Source organism: Lycorma delicatula, chromosome 1 (assembly GCF_047948215.1).
Source record: "Lycorma delicatula isolate Av1 chromosome 1, ASM4794821v1, whole genome shotgun sequence".
In the NCBI taxonomy this organism is placed as follows: domain Eukaryota; kingdom Metazoa; phylum Arthropoda; class Insecta; order Hemiptera; family Fulgoridae; genus Lycorma; species Lycorma delicatula.
This window is the reverse complement of record NC_134455.1, coordinates 23,851,710-23,868,473: the sequence shown is the minus strand read 5'-3', so window position 1 is coordinate 23,868,473 and position 16,764 is coordinate 23,851,710. Positions and strand designations below refer to the sequence as shown.

General features: G+C 33.1%; 1 protein-coding gene across 1 annotated transcript in view; it reads right to left on the bottom strand.

Moving 5' to 3' along the window:
* TfAP-2 (transcription factor AP-2) overlaps positions 1-16,764 on the bottom strand; it is a 179,484-nt gene that overhangs the window by 45,516 nt on the left and 117,204 nt on the right. Inside the window, exon 6 of the mRNA XM_075354579.1 lies at positions 12,755-12,873. Within this exon, the coding sequence (XP_075210694.1) occupies positions 12,755-12,873 (119 nt within the window). The remainder of the gene's footprint in view (positions 1-12,754; positions 12,874-16,764) is intronic.

Here is a 16,764-nt window from a genome sequence, read left to right as displayed (position 1 = left end):
ACTTTGTTAAAATGTTACGTTCAATTAAGTCATAATGCAATTATTATGTATATTTAAATAATGAAGCTGTGTTACTAATTTTATTCTTCAAAATATCTCATAATTTATCAGCTTAGTAAAAAATCTCGGTTGGCAATTTTAAGGATTTATTTGCAATTTGGGTATAGTCTTCATGTTCAGATATACAGCATATATATATATTTTATATATTCCTTGCCAAAGCTCTACTTCTAACGCTTTGCAGCTGGTGACAGTCATTTGAATGATATTTAAAATTACAAGTAAGGTATGTCTAACTTTACTTCACATTAAAGGTATGTAGTTATACGAGATTCTTAAAAAATATTGGTTATAGCTGATTACCCGATCTTCGTACGGGTAAATAAGTATTTTGCACTATCTTAACGTTATCCGAAATACACCACGAGGAGGTAACAATATTTTCCATACTGTTTCTTTTAATTTTTTTTGTTGAACTGCTTGTGAAAAGAATAATCTAAAAATGGACTTTTATACAATATTTATAGCTTTTCTCTGTTAGGTAAATTTGATTAATCCGGTGATTACGCATAATTATCGATTAATATGGATAATCGCCTCCAGTGTTGGAGAATTTGATAAATATATAGCAATTTATTAATGTATCGGTCATTCTACATATTCTCCATATTAAAATAACTCGACTATAAGCAGTAATTACTGAATTTATTACTTAATCAAAATATTACTGTTAATTAGTGGGGGTTAGCGAGCGAAGCGAGCGTAGCTTATGTTTAGTTAGATTATGTTGATTCCATGTACTGACGAATCGTACGTATGTCAAGATAACCTTTTCTTTTTTCCTGTTTAGCCTCCGGTAATTACCTTTCAGATAATACTTCAGAGGATGAATCAGGATGATATGTTTGAGTGTAAATGGAAGTGTAGTTTGTACAGTCTCAGGTCGACCATTCCTTAGACGTGTGGTTAATTGAAATCCATCCACCAAAGAACATTGGTATCAACGAGCTAATATTCAAATCCGTGTAAAAATAACAGACTTTACTTGGACTTAAACGCTGGAACTCTCGACTTACAAATCAGCTGATTTGGGAAGACGCGTTCACTACTAGACCAACCCGGTGGGCTGATGTCAACATAACCTAATCAAACCTATCCTCCGATCGTTAATTTCGTCTCCTCTAATTAGCGTTAAATATACAAATTACATATGTTATTCTACAACATCGGAGACGTTTATACATACATATTAATCGGTAATTATGCATAATCAAAGATTGATCAAATTTGACGATCATATATACAGATTGTTCCCGAAGGAAACTGTGAAGCAAGCCGCTAACAGCTGCTTATGCAAAATGGATTGACTCTTCAATTGGAAACCAGACACTTGAAGCGTCTGCCCTTGCGATTTATTTATTGTCATCAAAAAGCAACTTTAATTGGAAAATGGAAGCGATTGAATGATGGGAAAGGCTACAGGATGTACCCCGTACACCTTTAAAGCTACTTTTCTCGGTAACAGAAAGAGATATGGAAAAGACAAGCAAACGTTTTAAGTAGAAAATTTAATTTCAAATATTGCAAGTGGTTTCTGAATTGGATATGATCAACGGTTTGGCCGTTCAATATCCGTAAGAAACATAATCCGGTTGTTACCGCAAACCACATGATGGGCAAATCGCCCATCATCTTGAAGCGGTGAAACATTTCGTAACGGCAGTAATCCTATGTTCTTTCCAGGTATAAAAATATTCATCAAAACTTCACCTCAATCGGTGTAGTAGGATTTGCATGAAAGAGTAACGATGTTAGGCATACATTAACGAACGAGTGTGTGTAATATATATATATATATATATATATATATATATATATATATATATATATATGTGTATCTTATATTTGTCTGATGATGAAAACTGTATAGTACCTTTCGAGGAATATTACGAAAAATAGATTTGTAGCTGGAAATATTTTCTTAGGATGTGACAAATCGTAATATTGTCTACGCGTCTCTATCACTTAGGATTTTTTAAGGCTTTATCGTTTAATCGTATTAAAAATTATTAATAATATTTGAAAGATTACTTGCTCCTCTACAGATTGATGGAAAAAATGTTTCATTCTATGTGGTTTAAATTTATAATAAGTTTATGTTTTTACCGCTTTTGCAAGATACTTCGTTCAAAAAATGATGCAATATTATTGAATACTGGCAATACAAGATTTTATACTTTAGGCTGCTCGTAAAAAATATGTAGAAAATTCAAATAAAGTATATTTTTAAATTAATATAATTTTTCGTCTAATCCATTCTAAACAATCTTTTTATTCCTTAGCTTCTTATAGTCTGTTATTTAAGCTTAGTCAAGGATAAAAGATTACTACTATTGTTCACCGCATAAAAACAAAATGTCTGTTACTAAATTCAAATCTTAAACTTCTTTAACTTACAAAGTCAAGGATTAGGTTGTGTGTGGAAAAAAAGAAATTTACTTCTACAAAATTCAAGCCTTCAGATCAAATGTTTTCTGGTTGTTTACTGCTGCTTTGAGATACTTATTAATATGACACTCAAAAAGGGCTTTTACATACATTCACCGACGACTACGTAAATATGATTTATACAAAATTCTTCTCAAAATTAATAAAATAACTTACCTTTTCATTTAACCGCATATCTGTACGGTTAATAATATAACGATGTTGGAGTCCAAACCTTCCATGGTGAATTTCGAGCTACTTAATCTTCATTTAATTATCTTTCTTTCACTGTTTTATTTTTTCATCGTAGTTATCAATATTTTTATTTAATTTTTTTCCTCAATTCTGACGGACTTATCGATGGGGAATTTCTTCATGAACATTTTTATACGTAATGATTGTTTTATCCGCAATACAGGCAAAAATAATTTTAAAAGTTGAAAAGATTTCGACCGGATTATACTGCAATAAATATTAAGACGTTTACTTTATAACTATAAAATAATATAAGTTACAAAAAGAATCTATTTTAAATTAAATTACGACTAAAATTAAATTGCGTATTAAGGTTCTCATTTTAGGACCGTTGGAGCAGTATTCTTATTTAGCCAGGTGCAGTTACGTTGTAAGAAGCCTATCTTAAAAACAATGAAACTGAAGTAACAATTTTCAGTAATATGGAACCATCAACACTATTTATTGCGATAATTATAATTTCTGTTCGTGCCGTGTTGGGTAATACAGTTCTCTTATTATATATTATGATTAAAGAAAGATTGTACAAAAGAAGGTGATTGCAATACGGCACGTACCCTATTTAATATGAAGCGAACAGGTGGGCCCCCCAAGTGGGACCGAACTCTATTACGATATTACGACTTCAATTATCCGGGAAGTCAGTCAGTCAGGCAGGCAGGTAGGCGATTCCAATTATTCGTTGAAGAAGGAGGTACCTGACCTTAGACAAGACATCGGCCACTTAATGACAGCCCTCTCTCTTTAGTAATACCGTAGTTCATTATCCATTACTCATTTCTAAGATTTGAAAACAATCCCGACTATATTAAATTATTACATCTTTCTCCATTTGAATCATCAAGAATAACTGAATTTAGTTCATAGAAATTAATATTATACTACTATCTTTTAATTTGCTGTATTGATTAGCAAACAATTTAAGGCCTCTTGCATGCGATACACGCACTCACATATAAACAGTCATACATTGGCAAACGCATTTTAAATATATACCAGCACCCCCGTCGTGGCTTTGCCCACGCTATATAGTTACTTGCCTTTCAAACAAGTCGCGATCAGGGAATGTAAGCTGGTTATGGCTCGCTTCGCTCGTCCTTCCCGTCTAGCCAGCGGACTCTGCCAGTTGGATCCCCTGTGTTCATTAAACTCATGCTTGTAAGGATAATAATGATAAATAAATATCAAAGCCTTCTCAATTTATAAAAACTATCAGTGTGTTGTGATTTCTTCAGAGCAACAGTTTGGTCACTACAGGACCCGATACTGCTTGAGTGATCTGAATGCTGCGAGTTTCAAAGTAGTCCTGCCTCTATCCTAAAAATAGTAATTATCCAGCTGATTACCCGTTCTTGGTACGGGCAAAAATGTATTTTACCCGGTTCTTAGCGTTACCCGATAAACACCGCTAGAAGGTGACTGTACTTCGTTTCTCATTTTTTTTAAATTTTATATTTCCAAAAAATAGGTGTAGCCAGCCAGTCGCGTTGCACATAATACAGTAACAGTGATGTGTTAGTTGAGCCGCCACGCCGTACACGGTTGCACCTCTTAAAAAATTGAAATTAAAAAACCCGAGAATGATTTTTTAGATATTTATCTGAAGAGTATTTTAAAGCGCACATCTAGTGAATACTTCTTTTAGTATAGTCGAAAATAGGGAAAATTTTCAGTCATTGTTCAAAATTTGTAATCTTTCTTCACCCCTTTTATGGTCAAATTTCTAAAGCCTAGAAATCGGTTTTTAGATATTCACATGAAGATTACATCCACCAAAAATCACGGAGATAACTTCATTCGTTACTAAGAAATTAAAAAAAAATTTCATGGTTATTCCATTTTAAACTTTTAACCTCGGAATTTCAAAAAATCTTTTCTAGTGTCCACTTACACCGTAAGAAGAACGTGTATGCAAGTTTTCATCAATTTATCTTCAGTACATTTTTCTGGGTTGATTATGAACCCAGAAGGCACCCTGGGCACCCGCCTCCCCGGCAGCGGGACTAACACAGATTTTCCTCGGGACAGATGCAACCCCCTTTCAGTCATCCATCTTCTGATCTTAGCTATAGCAGTGTTAGCCATCCCCTCCGCAGTCTTCACTACCACCACAAGGGACAAATCATCAGCGTAGGGAAAGGAAGTTACCCCTCCAGGGTAACGCAGCCAAAGTACCTCATCATAAACCACGTTCCACAGAAGAGGTTCCAATACAGAGCCCTGGATCACCTCATGCGTAGATCTGAACCACAGCTCGTTATCCCCCAGCCTATATACAAGTCGCCGATCGTCGAGGTAATCCTGTACTATCCTCCTCAGGTAGCCACTAACGCCCAACCCCCTCAGCGCTCGGAAGATAGATTCCCAGCTGAATGCGTTCCGCACATCGAGAAATATTACGATTGATATAAACCTGGTCCTCCAGGTACCGGCCACCGCCTTGTCAACTATCTACATTACTGCGTTGACTGCATCAACTGCAGACTTTCAGGCCGAAAGCCAAACTGTCGATCGTGGAGACCTTAGAGTAGACAGACATTACATTAGAACATGTTTACTTCCGCTAAACCATATTGTAAAAAAGGTAATGTTATATAACTTAAATAATATTTTAATGTGAGTGCTGAGAATGGTGGGTAGTAACAGAACACTATATTAATGTTGTATAAAAATAGATTTAAAAAATCAACCGAATGTAATTATAAGTTTACTTACAATGATGTATTAAAGAATTCAGAGAAATAAAAACATTTATTATTTAAAATTTTGCTTTATGATTAACATTATGAGGTCGTATGAAATATATTTTCCAAATCAATAGAGAGACGGTACGCTAAATTACGCAGTTATTTTATAAATGCTTTCTGCACCATCCTTTCATCACTTATTGTATTTAAACCACGTAAATTTAAATAACCATTTATTGAGATTAATAATGTTTACTGTAATGTATTCAGTGATTTTTCCGCTCGTCACGGAAGTTGTGGCTGTACAATAGCAGGTGGGAACGGAGAAAAACCTCACTAGTAATTATTATTACTTATGTGTAGAAATATATTTTTGAGTAAGCACAGAAGATCTAAGCAAAGGACTAAGGAAAAGAAGATCATCTAGGGAAAACTACTTTATTTCTCACTTTCTCTAGAATTCCTAGCATGGGATGCTTGCTTATTTTTAGTTACATAAGGGAAGCTATTTTCGGACATAATTTCTACTTCGTTCAGGTATCTAAAAATACTGACATTGTTACTGAAATAAATGTGGAATGTGTGGATTTTTTTTTTTGTTCAGATCTTTAATATTTACGCATTTTATAATTCTTATAAAGTTACGAGTATTTTAACAAATTAGCTTTACTTAAAAGTTTTTAATTACCTATTAATTCATCAAATAGTGTATGTTGTTAGAACTAAAGGAAAAATTAAACATTTTTTTCTTTATTGAACAGATCTAAAAAACAAGTATTCTAATTCATTAGAAATCCAATCTACGCTAATAAAAGCTACTTTTATTTTTGTATAAGTAAAAAAAATTCAACAACCTAAGAAATAAAGAGCAAACATAGCTGTATTTTTTAAAGGTGTAGCTTATTATCTGTAATAATTTATAGGGTAAAAAGTGATTCTATATTTCATATGACCGGACGAACGTCTAGGTTAGGGTGGACATAGCAATACCTTCTCAATTACAGGTTGAGAGTCACGTGATAACGGAATGAACGATCGTGCGATAATGCTTGTACCCCACACCGAATGGATCCATTTGTACCCACAATAGTCTTTTAGGTTTGAATAAAGCAGTTGCGCTTATTCATATATCATCAGTTCATTATTAATCTTATTTTAAATATTATTGCTTGAATCCACTATTTTGGTTATGTACCCTAATGGACAATTTCATCCTTAATTTAAAACTATAAAAATAATTGTACTGTGTAATTATTCAAGTTATATATGTATTATTCAAAAATACTAGCCTTCACATCGTGATATCTAAATGTAATTTACGATCATATTTTTAAAGAACTACTTTCTAAAATAATTACAAGTGAATATTTTCATTAATTTTTTGATTTAATATATTTGTTGTGAATACACTGTTTAAAGAAAACAAAAAAACATTTCAATACAATAAACTAAGACAATGATATCCCATCAATTTGTATGAAATGGGTAGCAACAAATCGCCAAAACTACTTTAATGTAAAAGTGAATAAAATTTTAAAAGCTGTTACTGATTGAGAAAATTTAATTTAATTTTATGCGATTGCTTACGTGGTTGATTTTATTCCCTAGAGGTATTTGGATCGATTTAGCCGGAAATCGGCTGGTGTCTAATTCTCAGGTTATATACCTAGCTAGAAGGATTTCAGCTCTCGTGGATCAATCCTATTAATGTGTAAGAGATTTTCAATTCCGATAAGGAAATTTCAGGAATGAAAAACTCGTCGCATCGGAATAAATGCTCATGGTTTTGCCGACTAGAACATAATTTTCCCACGAAAATTTATGTTTGTTACGCGACCATTCCGTATGACAATCAATTTTACTTAAATCTGATTAACCACTCTTCTCAGTCTGCAAGACTGAATTTCTATGATCTATTTTTTTTAAGATCTTATTATTTCATGAATAAAAACGTAACTATAATCTATATCGGAAACATAATAGTACAATAAAAATGTAGTTATGTACATTTAGAAAGCTTACAGATCATTAAACATCACAAATAGAAGTTGGTGCTTAAAATATGGAAATTCCGAGTCTAAATTTTTTTAAATTCAGATTAAATTACAGAATCTTTAAATCATGTCCAAAAAAAAGTCATTAACAATTGAGATTAACAAAAAACAAAAATCTTGTACACATTCAAGACGGGTTTCAGTTCGTGTTTGTTTTTGATTTTTCAAAAGATGTCAAATATTTATAAATATTTTGGATGAAACTGCTGAATACCTGACGGAGTGTTATCGTCTTTGCCTTTCAGCAATTAGGTTCTAGTTTGAATCCCACTCAGATTTAGAATTTCAGAATTTTTTTTTTTAAAAAACCTAGAATGACTGTAATTAACCCACCGGGTTGGTCTAGTGGTGAACGCGTCTTCCCAAATCAACTGATTTGGAAGTCGAGAGTCCCAGCGTTCAAGTCCTAGTAAAGCCAGTTATTTTTACACGGATTTGAATACTAGATCGTGGATACCGGTGTTCTTTGGTGGTTGGGTTTCAATTAACCACACATCTCAGGAATGATCGAACTGAGACTGTACAAGACTACACTTCATTTACACTCATACATATTATCCTCATTCATCCTCTGAAGAATTATCTAAACGGTATTTACCGGAGGCTAAACAGGAAAAAGAAAAGAAAGAATGTAATTGGAGGGTATTTTGTTTCTAAAACGAAAAATAGATTAGTAATTAAATCTGTATAAAACGTTTTTCCAACAAATTTTTTTTCATAGATTTAATGATACAAATAAAAAAAATAGACTTTAATATTTTTTATGTTTCCCATTTAAATTTTTCATATTGAAACTGCTGCATTATTTCATATATCTCTTCTTTACTCTAATAGTACATATACCAGTAAGAAAGAGATTAGAGATTTAGTTGCACGATGGAGGATTGATCTTAATCAAAGTTTATTTAATCTAAAATAATTTTACCTCCAAAAACATAGGATTTACATAATATAAAGTAGCTCTTTCCTACTTTTGTTTATCCATGATGATTTTATTTTAAGAAATGGTAACAATAATGATTTTCTTTTTACATTGTTAATTTGTAGATTTAAAAAAATACGTTTAATAAGAGTAACCTAACATTAGTGTTAAAGAGATATTTTCTAACATAATTATTGATTTGACGAGGAAGAAAAATAATTTCAAAATTCTTCCAAACTTATTAATTTTATCAGCCTTACATCTATCAGCCAAATTTCTGTTAATATAGCGTGTAATAATTTTAAGTAAAAATAATTGAAACCTGCATACATTGCCAACCGACGTATAATCCGAAGCTTTACTACTGAAAAGTAATTAACATTACGTTTAAAAACGAGGATTGTAAGAAATATGATTGGAAAACAAGTGTTCAAAACGATTATATAAAAATGTCAATAATAAGTAAAATCAATAATTTTTGCATTTTCGATTTTAATTTAAAATTGTATGACCGTTTCGGTTGTTAAACAATCATCATCGGTAGACATTGAGTAAGATGTTCCTAAAAGAAAATAAATAAATAGAATAAATTAATAAAAAAATGAGAAATAATAATCATAATAAATTGACAACTACACAATACTACGCAACACATAATATTTAATTTTAAAAATCTGGATAAAATACTCATTTGCAACGTTTCGTAAGCACTGTTTAGTTGTCAATTAAATATAATATTTATTATTAATACCGGTTATCTTTTCATTTATTTGATATAATTTCTTCATTTATTTATAAATTACCACTTTTTCTTCAGAGTCTACTGATGTGATGGTCTAACAGTCAAAATGGTCATAGTTTTAGAAATTAAGCAAAATAAACTGTTTACTAAAACTTTTACCTGCTCAATAGGTGTGTAATGAAGAAACATAAAGCTTAAGCTACACTTTAACAAATTTAAATACATTACTCGTTAAAAAAAAAGTTAGCTATTTAATAATCATAAATTAATTATTATTTAAAAAAAAATTTAAAACGAGAAAATAAAAACTTCAACTTCCAGAAATGGTGATATAAAATTAAACCAGTTGGTCTACTATTTTAAAATAACGTATCGTGTACTATGATTTATTTTTTTTAGTCAGTTATTAAATAGGTCGAATATTCTTTCAATGCTGAGTCGGAAGTCAAAATTTTGACAAATGTGTATGTTGTTTTAACGTATTAAATAGAATAAATTTATGATCGTTTTAATATTTTCTTGCATGTGGCTTTTAAACGTAACCTTATTAATGGCTACACGCTTCATCGAACAGTTTGAGTGGTGCAGTTTTTTTTTAATACAGTTTTTTTTTTTTCAATAACAATAATATAAGATTTACATTCTACGATAGTAATATGTTTACATTATATATATATTTGCTTTGATCATTTATTTATTTTTTAATCCTTATAACTGGTCATTTATTTAATTGTGTCCGGTTGATCGAGTTTTTACTGTTACAGATAAATATTTTCTTTATCAATCTAGTTTTATTAAGCTTGTAATGTTAACGATCAACTGTTGTAATTTGAAAACTGTAATTACAAAATGTTAATGAAAAAATAAATGATCAAGCTATTTAATTTTATGTTATGTGTTAAAAAAAACAACAAAGCACACACACACACACACACACACACACACACACACACACACACACACACACACACACACACACACACACACACACACACACACACACACACACACACATACATGTGTGTATGTATGTACATATATATATATAAAAAAACAAGAACTTATAAATATCGGACGTTTTTGTTATTTACTGAGTATAATGAATTCTCAGTGTTGTGCGATGGTCAGGTGAAATGACCTAACACTGGTTTAAGATTTATATAAGCTTGGTCCCAATCGTTTAAAACAGTTTAACGGACCAAGGAGGAAGACGAGATATCACAGCAGGTGTGTGTGTGTGTGTGTGTGTGTGTGTGTGAGTATGCGCGTGCGCGTGAACGTGCATACGCATAATACATACATAAGAACACTTAATACATTTATAAAAGTAGCTTATACACGTGCTTGCGTGCGTGTGTATGTGGTGGCTTTTAATGTGAACTGGTTTTTGTTTTATTGGATTTCAAGTTAAGGATGAAGAGTTTGGGAGGAGTCCATAACCCGATTTAGTTCTACTGACCACTGTACGTTGTATAGAATTAACCGGCATATGAGATACAAACAACAGTATGAATACTTGCAAATATTATAATAATTATAATAAAACTTTCCCGTCCGATATAAACAATTTTAAAGGCGTATTATTATTACCTTATAATATCCTCACACTTGCTAACCGATCAAACATCGAACTGACAAGTTCAAGCTTAACTACTAAGCAAACTTAACCGTAAACAACTAAATAAGTATCAGTTATAAGTAATATATTACTCTACAATAATCATGTATTTATACAACCCTATTCCCTATATAAGTAATCGTGCAGTGCAATCGATAACAGAATTTAAAAAATATATGTTTACCTACTCGTCGAAATGATTTATTAAAAAACTTGAACTCCTTTTAATTCCACACACTTAACAAAATTATGACTTTATACTATCGTAAAGATTTTTAAGAATTTTATTCACGTGATTTAACTAACTGTATATTGATATTTAATACTTTATGATTGTACTTAATAGTACGATCATCTCTTAAAATTTTCTGTAACCAAAAAAACAAATTATGTTGAGACACAAATGATCTCATTGTAATTAAATACATCTATATCTGAGAAGAAAAGATAAGAAGCTTTTGAAATGCGGTGGTATAGGAGAATGTTAAAAATCATATGGGTGGATAAAGTGACAAATGAAGAGGTATTGCGACAAATAGATTAAGAAGAAACATTTGGAAAAATATAGTTAAAAGAAGAGACAGACTTATAGGCCACATACTAAGGCATCCTGGAATAGTCGCTTTAATATTGGAAGGACAGGTAGAAGGAAAAAATTGTGTAGGCAGGCCACGTTTGGAATATGTAAAACAAATTGTTAGGGATGTAGGATGTAGGGGGTATACTGAAATGAAACGACTAGGACTAAATAGGGAATCTTGGAGAGCTACATCAAACCAGTCAAATGACTGAAGACAAAAAAGTAATTAAATACATAGTGCTTGCATAAATAGAATATCTGATAGAAGGAATTTAAAAAACAAAACAAAAATCGTTTCTGTTAAAGCGGAAACCATTGGGTTTTTCTATGGTATTAACAAGTTGGTACAAAAACCTTTTGTAATCACTTCTTGATCAATATTTTTGCCTTTATTCTACGTTTAAACATTCGGCTTTCTTGCTTTGTAGAAATAAAACACGTTTACTTATAATTTGGCGAGAAAAACTGACAAAAATATTTGACAATAAGTAGTTCACAATCAGTTCAAATTCTCTTTCTTTTTTACATTATTTTACTTGTATTTTTTTGTTAAAATTAAGTATTTGTAATCAATTAACAATGAATAGGTGTGTTGAATATTTGTACTTGTCTTGAAGGAGAGAAAGTCCAACAGCAATTAACTCATCTATATTCCATTTTATTCTGACTGAGACCCTACAGGGTCAGTCAGCTTGATTGATGATAATGAAATGTTTTTCTAGCTAGTGAAAAAATGCCATGCCTGACTGGGATTCGCATCCAGAATTTGCGGTGCAAAGCACTAAGGATTCTACCACTCCGCCATCGAGATCGGCTTTTTATAATTACTGTAAGAATTTTAATTTCTATTTTAAAAAGTTGATTGTGTACATTTACCTATGGAAATTTAAAAAAATTGCAATTTAATTTTTAACTGTAATTAAAAAAAGAATTAAAGTAAAAGTATTCTATTTGGAATCTAACATTATTTATCTACTTTGATAAATAACATGTGTTTTAAAGTATCGAATTAGAATTCATGAAAATAAATTTTCTTAATCTTTTCATTTTATTTGCATTATTTTTTGTTTTGTTTTTTGTTTCTGAAACTTCATACAAATTCATTAATAAAATTTAAAACATTACAAAATTAACTTAATTTATTAAAATGTATTCAAAAGTTATCTATCTAAGAACCGCAAACAATGTATTTTTTATTAGTTCTTTCTGAGTGAGAAAAATGTGAAGTCTAGAATTTAATGTCAAAGATGCTAGATTTAATGTTAAGATACTAGTATAATGCAATCGAGTAAGATAATAACTGTATTATAAAGAAACATAATTTGTATTAAAAATTTACGTAGACGAAGGAATACGTTTACGTCAACAAGAGTCGTATAATAAAATTGTTTACGAATTTTATTACTTACCTTCAACTAATGAAGTAAGAAGTGTAACATTTGCCGCTTTTCTTCTACCCGCTGGCAAATTCAAACCTATTTTTTCCAGTTTTTCTCTCAGTAATCGACCACCATTTTTTGACTTCGCCCTGAAAAAAATTGCATGTCAAATTATTACAAAAATTACTGAGTTAGAACTCAATAATGACTGAGTATTTAATAATCTTTTACATTGCAAAATTTGATGTAAGATATGGGTGCAAGTAACAAAAAATTAAAAATATAGAACAATCTTATTTACTATGGTTAAATATTTTTATAATAAGTTATTATTTGTAATTGAAAAAATATGGATTAATTAATTGGAATTAAATACTATATTTAACCGTGAGAAATCTGGAAAACTATGAAAAATTCTTTAAATATGTTCAAATATAAATAGTAGTAACTAATTAAAATACGAGTAGCATTAACAGATCTACACCTGATATTTACCTTAGAAGTTACTGATGTAAACTGATTCCTGATGTAAAGGTTTTACTAAACCTTTAAATAGATGCTTTACTTTTATGGACAATGGAAGACTGTGTTTCCTTTTTTCCAATTTTATTTTTTTATATTATTATTATTATTAAACTCAACTCCACTCACGGGTTCGAACGGAACAGGTTCTGCGTCGCCGCATAACGACGACGCTTATCGGAGCCCCGAGAACCCGGAACAGAACGCCGAAAATTACGACGAGGCCGAACATCAGGATGAGCCGCAAGAAAACGAGAAATCAATTCCTCCGTAAGCCAGCCCACAAACCCATCAATCCAGTCAGGAGGGGGAACCGCCACAGCACCTCACATGACCTCAAGGTCAACCGCCAAGGGGTGAACGTGCTCAAGAGACAACCAGGAGTCACGCGGACAACTGGACCAATCCGGAGGGGAGGCAACCCCCACCGCACCCGGAGAAGACGAAAGGGGAGAACCCAACACAGGGAACACAGGGGAGCCCAACGGTGACGCAGAAGGAGGACGTAAAGGGGGAAGAAACCACTCCTACGCAGAAGGGCAACCTTATCCCTAACCTGCTTAGGGGACTTGCCAGGAAGACCGGGCAAAACGTCAGAAGTATACAAACGACCAACCGCAGCGTCACGAAAAAATCGAGCAACACAGACGTCTCATCGTCACTCCAGACCCCACGACCAGCACGCCCACCCGAAGACGAAACAGAACGTCGCTCAGCCAACCGAACGGAAGGGTGGCAATGACGTACATGCTGCGTGAGACCCCGAGAACTCCCAAAAGCCCGCAAACAATGAGCACACTGGTGAAGCAGCTCAACCGAAGAGGGCCCAGGGCACTTGCTATGATGGCAAGAGGCGGCATGGGGACGAGAAAAGCCCTTACCACATCGCCGACAAGAAAACTCCACCTTCAGCAACTTAAAACCCGACACAAACTCCTGGCGAGAAGGCCGACCGGACTCATTCTGGGAAAAGATGCAGTCCAGAACATCACTCCGAGAAAGATCCGAAAGAACATCACAGATCATCACCTTGGGTTTCAAAGGGCGAGGACGCGACCCTCGTCCTGCAAGGCCGCACAACCAATAATAATCTTGTCAACATCTGCGGCCTCAACCAAAACATCGCCCCGAGGAAGCTGACGCGCAAACTACGTACCCCAATGGAACCCTCACGCGGCTCGACAACCTTCTTCAAGGAGGCAACAGTCGCGCGAGAGGCAACCTGAGGATCGTCCGACGAAGGCTGGGCCGGGCGAACAAAAACGACGTTACCAGAAACGGTCGAAGGACGCAACACAGTAGAGGATGGAATGTTCAAAGGGGGTGGACTCGAGGGACAACAAACGGCCGAAGCGAAATCGGCAGGACGAGAGAGAACGCGAGAAACAGCCCCGTCAACAACAGCGGAAAGCCGGTCCTGCTCCATCAAACGGCCCTCCAAAAAAGCTTTGCCAGAAGCACATTCGAGGATGGCATCACCAAAATCGCGCAGGAGATCCTCTAAATCCTGCACAGAACCACCACGGTCGCGAGCCCCCCGACGCCGAACTAGTCATCCATAGCCGCATGACAACTACGCAACAGGGACAGACCACGATCCAACGACCCAGGAGAGCACTGCTCAGGCCCAACAGGCCCCGGAACAGGAGGAACTACGGCGGGGACAGCAGGGGGGACAACAGAAGAACCAGCAGAAGGAGGAGGAACCACCAAAGGAGGAAAATCCGCCACACCAGGACGCGAGCGTAAGTTAGAGCGAAGACACACCAAATGAAGACACACCAACACACAAAACAAAAGAAAACAAAACAAAGACAGAAAAACAAAACAAAGGCAACAGCCTACCAAAACGTAAACAACTAAAATGTAAACAGAGTAACCAAGAAAAACAGAAAATATAATAATTTACAACGAAATAAAAAAATAAACGAAACAAAACAGAAACACCCCCAACCAAACAAAGGGAAAGAAAACACACAAACAAACCAAGAGAGTGGTAAAAAAAAAGGGAGCTAACCCCAAAAGGTTAGGCCAAAGCCAAACAAACAAAACAGAAAATAAATCAAACAAAAACAAGACGACAAAACACAAAACGAAACACCAAAAACACAAAAACCTGCACAAACGAACCTGCGAAAAACACAAAATCAGCAATTAAACACGCACTAACAAAAGTACAACCTAGCGCGACCACCATTAAGAGAGTCATATATAGATGTATTATAAATGTATTATAGATAAGAAGAAGAATAGAGCACCTAAATTTAGTTCAAAGAATAAGCTCAAAACTTATCAGTACATCAGGCTAATTAACAAATGGTATGAATAAAAAATAAAACCTTAATGTAAATTTAGATTAAAAAACAATTAATCCTGTTTTTGTTATCACGAAAGGACCCCTTAATAGATTGTCACACAAGATGTAAAAACTGCTATATATTTTTTAAGTTAATAAGTTATTTTATATTCTACAAGTTAGAGGTAAAGAAATTTAATGAATAGAATTTATATTTAATGAAAACATTTTTTTTATTTAAATTAGTTTAAATATCCATAATATTTTCTTAGAACTTTCTGCTACTTACATTACCGTACATGGTAACTTGAAAAACCACCTAGAGGGAAATGAATGCGTACGTATACACAAGTTAAAGTAAGAATTGAAATATCATCTTAATTCATATATTACTGTTAAAATATTATATCACGTACTTAATAGTAAATACCAAACCATAAATATAATTTATATATATTTTCTGTTATTAAGTTAAAATATGCCTCGATTCAGACATATATTTAATGTTTACATACATTCGCATAATAAGCATATAATGTAGGCTAAGTGAGAGTTTGTGTGTGGCTTGCAACGGTAAACAAGTTATTTCTCAAGATTTAAAATACTGATAATAATAGTTCAAATAGTGTGCGTTCTAAATACGTTATCACTTAAATTATGCTATAACTCTGTTAGCGCAAATAGTTACGAATCTCAAATAAAGTTCAGTGCAAATGTCAAACGTACGTAAATATATGTAAACTCAATAAAATATAAATGACACACACACACACTTAGGTAAATTGAATAAAACAAAGAAAAATTCGGATTTTTTTTTGTAGAAACCGTACATTATTACTTTTGTCAGAAAATAATTTAATATAAACAAAAACCAAATTATTTTTTTATGATGTGAAAAATTTCCGTTAAATTAAAAAAAAAATAGAAATTACACAATAATTTCTCATAAATTACAGCGTTGTGTTGGGCAGACCGTTCATAGCTGGTTCGAATACTAGGTAGTGAACCTATTTCTCGAAGATTGTGAAAAGATTAGCTAAATGTTTTGGGCTCTGGAATCCTGTGTTTCGGAAAGCGTATTTCATATTCTACCGTAGCAGCTGTAGCTTTACCATTACATACATACAAACCGATCGCGTTCAAACTAAAATTCACAGAAATCTTTTGCTAACGATAGCACAATTCACAGTACCCGATATACTTAATGTACCTTACAGAATGA